General features: G+C 63.4%; 1 protein-coding gene across 1 annotated transcript in view; it reads left to right on the top strand.

Moving 5' to 3' along the window:
* Agxt (alanine-glyoxylate aminotransferase) overlaps positions 1 to 2,187 on the top strand; it is a 15,712-nt gene extending 13,525 nt beyond the window's left edge. Inside the window, 3 exon segments of the mRNA XM_013033671.1 lie at positions 1,152 to 1,247; positions 1,469 to 1,597; positions 1,880 to 2,187. Of these exon segments, the coding sequence (XP_012889125.1) occupies positions 1,152 to 1,247; positions 1,469 to 1,597; positions 1,880 to 1,987 (333 nt within the window). The 3' untranslated portion in view covers positions 1,988 to 2,187.
* Positions 2,188 to 3,859: the final 1,672 nt, after the last annotated feature.

The following is a 3,859-nucleotide window of genomic DNA, read 5'->3' as shown; positions in this document are numbered from 1 at the left end:
GCAGGGGTGGGGCGGGAGCAGGCAGCATACTCCCCCCTCCCCCCCAGGCCTCCTTCCCTTCTGTGTCCTCAAACTGTGCTGGGTTAATGGGACAAAATGGTTCCCCAAAGACAGGGAGACTGGTTGGTTTGCAGAAGGACAAACCCTGGGTGGGCAGACGGACAGATCAGACCTGGTGCCAGGGGCTTCCCACCCTGTGCCCTGTCTTCCCTGAGCCGTGAGCCACGCTGGGGAAGGAAGCATGCGGTTTGGGGGGCTGCAGGGCGGGCACACCGCCCGTGCCGGGTCAGTGAGGCCTGCAGGCTGAGCACTGCGGGCTGAGTGCCCAGAACCAGTGGAAACCCCTTGGCCCCAGCTCGGGGCTGTGAGGTCCACGTCCACGGTGGCATTGGTGAGGCCCTGCAGGCTCCATGTTTCAAAACATGTCTGAAGGTTTCACGTGGGCCGAGAGGTAGACACAGCCTGCCAGCTTTCACTAGAAAGCGCTCCCACCCACCGTCAGACACTGCCAGACGGCCCCCTCCGCCGTGACCCCCTCCACCACACCCCTGCTGCGGGCCCTTGCCAGTGCTGCTGCTGGGGACAGTTCCATTCAAGGACAGAGACATCCAGACACCTCATCCCTGAGGGCCAGAGGAGGGGTGCACAGAAAGGCGCATTCAGCGCCCAGGGCAGTGCCCAGGTCAGGCCAAAGCTAGCTTGAAGCCAGGCCGGGTAAGTGGTGGCTGTGGTGGTGGTGGTGTCCAGTGGAAAGTCCACTTCCCAGACACAGGAAGTCAAGGTGCCGGACATCCTGAGCAGAACGTCCAACACCAAATCTGGTGAGGCTCTGCCCACCTTCCTCCAGGTCCTGAAGTCCACAAGGGGCAGGTAGATGGCGAGGCCCCGAGAGGGGGCCACTGCACCCCTTCTGGTGTCCACGCATCACACCTCCGCTGAGGGCTGGGCTAGACAAAGCTGGACGGGGTGTGTGTGTGTGTGTGTGTACACATGTCTGTGCACAGGTGTCCGTGTGCATCCCCTGAGCTCTCCCCGCTCCTGCCCAGTGACCCCCAGGTCCCACACCGGCGCTCTGGTGTGGTAGGTGGCTGGGGTCCCCTGCCGACCCAGGTGGAGCGGCCGTGGGTCAGGCTGCGCCCGCCTCCCCACAGGGCCTGGAGGCCTGCTGGAGGCAGCACCGCCTGGCCTCGGCCTACCTGCACTCGCAGCTGCAGGAGCTAGGCCTGCAGCTCTTCGTGAAGGACCCGGTGAGGGGTGGGGTCAGGGGTCGCGGGGGGCTGCGGGGGGCCGGGGGGCCAGGCTCCTGGAGCCCAGGGAGGAGGACTGCTGGAGGACCCCCTCCAGGGCCCTGTGGGCAGCCATCAGTAAGATGGCACCTGCTGTCCTCAGAGCCTGAAACCCGGGCAGGGCGGGTGGACGGGGCGGGAGGCCTGGGCAGGGCCCCAGGCTGAGCTGGCACTTCCTGCAGGCCATCCGGCTCCACACGGTCACCACAGTGGCCGTGCCCCCCGGCTACAGCTGGAGGGACATCACCGACTACTTGATGGACCACTACAGCATCGAGATCACCGGCGGCCTCGGGCCCTCTCTGGGGAAGGTGAGCCGGCTCTGCCCGGGTCTGCGCCAGCCCGCAGAGGGCCTGGTCAGCCGCAGGAATGGACAGTCGGACAGCCACCGGTCCCACCGGAGCGGCCCTCCCCACAGCCAGGCTGGAAATGCAGGCCTGATTCCGCCCACCCAACAGGAGTCTGCCTGCACCAGGCTCTCCACTTCCCCTCCGGTCACTGGCTGGGCTGACCGGCCCCGGCCCTGGCCCACCCCGCCCCTGCCCTCTGACCCAGGACAGAGGCTGACGCCTGCCACCACGTGCGCCCACCAGGTGCTGCGGATTGGCCTGATGGGCTGCAACGCCACCAGGGAGAACGTGGACCGCGTGGCCGAGGCCCTGCGGGAGGCGCTGCGGCGCTGCCCCCAGCGCAAGCTGTGACCCCCAGCGCGCCCGGCGGAGCCCACGGACGGCGCGAGGCCCGTCCCGCCGGGCACCGCAGGCAGGGCAGGGTGGGGCAGCCTCTCCCCACACGTGGAACCTTCTGGAATAGCGCCCACAGTGCCTCCCACGGGAGCCCCCGTCCTCCCAGGACACGGGTGCCTCTCAGCACCCAATAAAGGGCCGGTCCGCTCTCCTCTTCTCTCGTGTGGACAGTGGCGGGGCTGTTGGGGGGATCTGTATGTACCCTGCCCAGTTCGGAGAGCCTACGGGAGATCCTCCCGCAGGACTGGTTACTCTCACCTCACTCTGTCCCCAGATGACACATCCCAAAACACATCCTCACATGCCACCTGGAGGAAGCCCTGGAACTCAGATGGACACCCGCGAGTCTGTGGCCCTGGCCAGGTGCTGACCAGGCCCTGGCCCTGGGCCCTGTCCTCAAGCGGGCGGCTGAGGGGGCCCTTGGCCCCCGACACCCCCCTGCTGGGCTGCACTGACCTCTCACCCCTCTCCTCTGGTCCGCAAAGCTTGGTCCAGGTGGCCTCCTGGTCCACGTGGTACCAGGGAGCGCCCGGGGCAGCCCCCCATGGCCAGGCCCCCGCCCTCTGCTCCTAAAGATCCCGGGGTCCACGTCAGCCCATGTGTGCGTGGAGGTGGGCTCCATCCCTGTCCTGGCCTTAGGTTGGGCTCTGAACTAGCCCACCATGACCAGAAGAGATGGGCCTGAGGGTCACCTAGGCCCAGTCCCCGTGGTCCAGGCAGGCGGGCCGGGGCGGGGTGGGGAGGGGCTCCTGGAGAGGGGCCTGGAAGGCAGGGGCCTCATGCAATCTGGCCCTGTCTTGCTTGGGTCTCCCAAAAGCAGACACGGAGGCTAGAAGTCAAGCGCAAGCAGTCTGTGTGTGAGAGGACCCAGGGTTCACCCCGGGGGGGGGCTGCCAGTCCCACCACTGGACCCCCATCAGCTCCGAGCTAGCAAAGGGCTCTGCTGCTTCCAGTGCCCCGGCGTCTCCGACCCCCACACACAGCGCCGGCCACCTGTCCTGCTGCTGCCAGGACCCCGTCCTGCGGGGAACATTCCGGTCTGCCCCTTCATCTGGGGTGGACGGGCACCTAGACAGTGCCCAGCTTGAGGCGTGATGATCTGGGGCTGCCACCGACTCCCTGCTTCAAGGCTTTGTGTGGCTGTGTGTGCTGGTTTTCCTTGGGTCACAATGAGGAGTGTGAATTGGGGTTTCTCGGCTGACCTGGCTGGAAGTTTGGGCGGTGATTTTGTCTCGCAGGCATAAACACACCTAGTGTGCATTTCTCCAGTCACTCGTGGTGTCCGGTATCTTTTCACGTGCTCCTTCCCAGTTGCTTGTGCTTCTTCTTCTGACACATGTCAGTGCAAACATGTCGCTCGTGTTATTTGGATTTTCACCTGTTGTTGTAGTTCCTGAGAGTTGTTTCCTGTATTCTAGATCTGTTATCTGTGGCTGGAGTATTTTCTCCTCTCTGTAGCAAAACTATTCACTTTCCTAATGGTTTCTCCAAAGAGCAGACATTTTAACTTCTGGGCAGAGTCCTTTTTATCCATGGGTTTTCTTGTATATCCTGCGCTCTCTGTGACTCCGCCCAGAAGCCTCTCCCTCCTATCCCCAGAGAGCAAAGAACCTGCCTGTTTCCCTCACTACGTTGTGGTGCAGATCTGTGCCACCTTGCATTAATTGTCCTTGGAGTACGAACGGGATCAAAGTACACGTTTCCATAGCGATATCCACTTAGCTGTTCTAGCAACATCTGTTAAACATAAGTCACCTCTCTGCTCAATTGACCTGTCAGCTTGTTGGAAATCCATTGTCTAAATAGTTGTGGTGTGTCTAGCCCTCC

This window comes from Dipodomys ordii, unplaced genomic scaffold, assembly GCF_000151885.1.
Source record: "Dipodomys ordii isolate 6190 unplaced genomic scaffold, Dord_2.0 Scaffold174, whole genome shotgun sequence".
Lineage (NCBI taxonomy): Eukaryota > Metazoa > Chordata > Mammalia > Rodentia > Heteromyidae > Dipodomys > Dipodomys ordii.
Note: the sequence above shows the minus strand (reverse complement) of the source record. Positions and strands in the feature narration are given on the sequence as shown.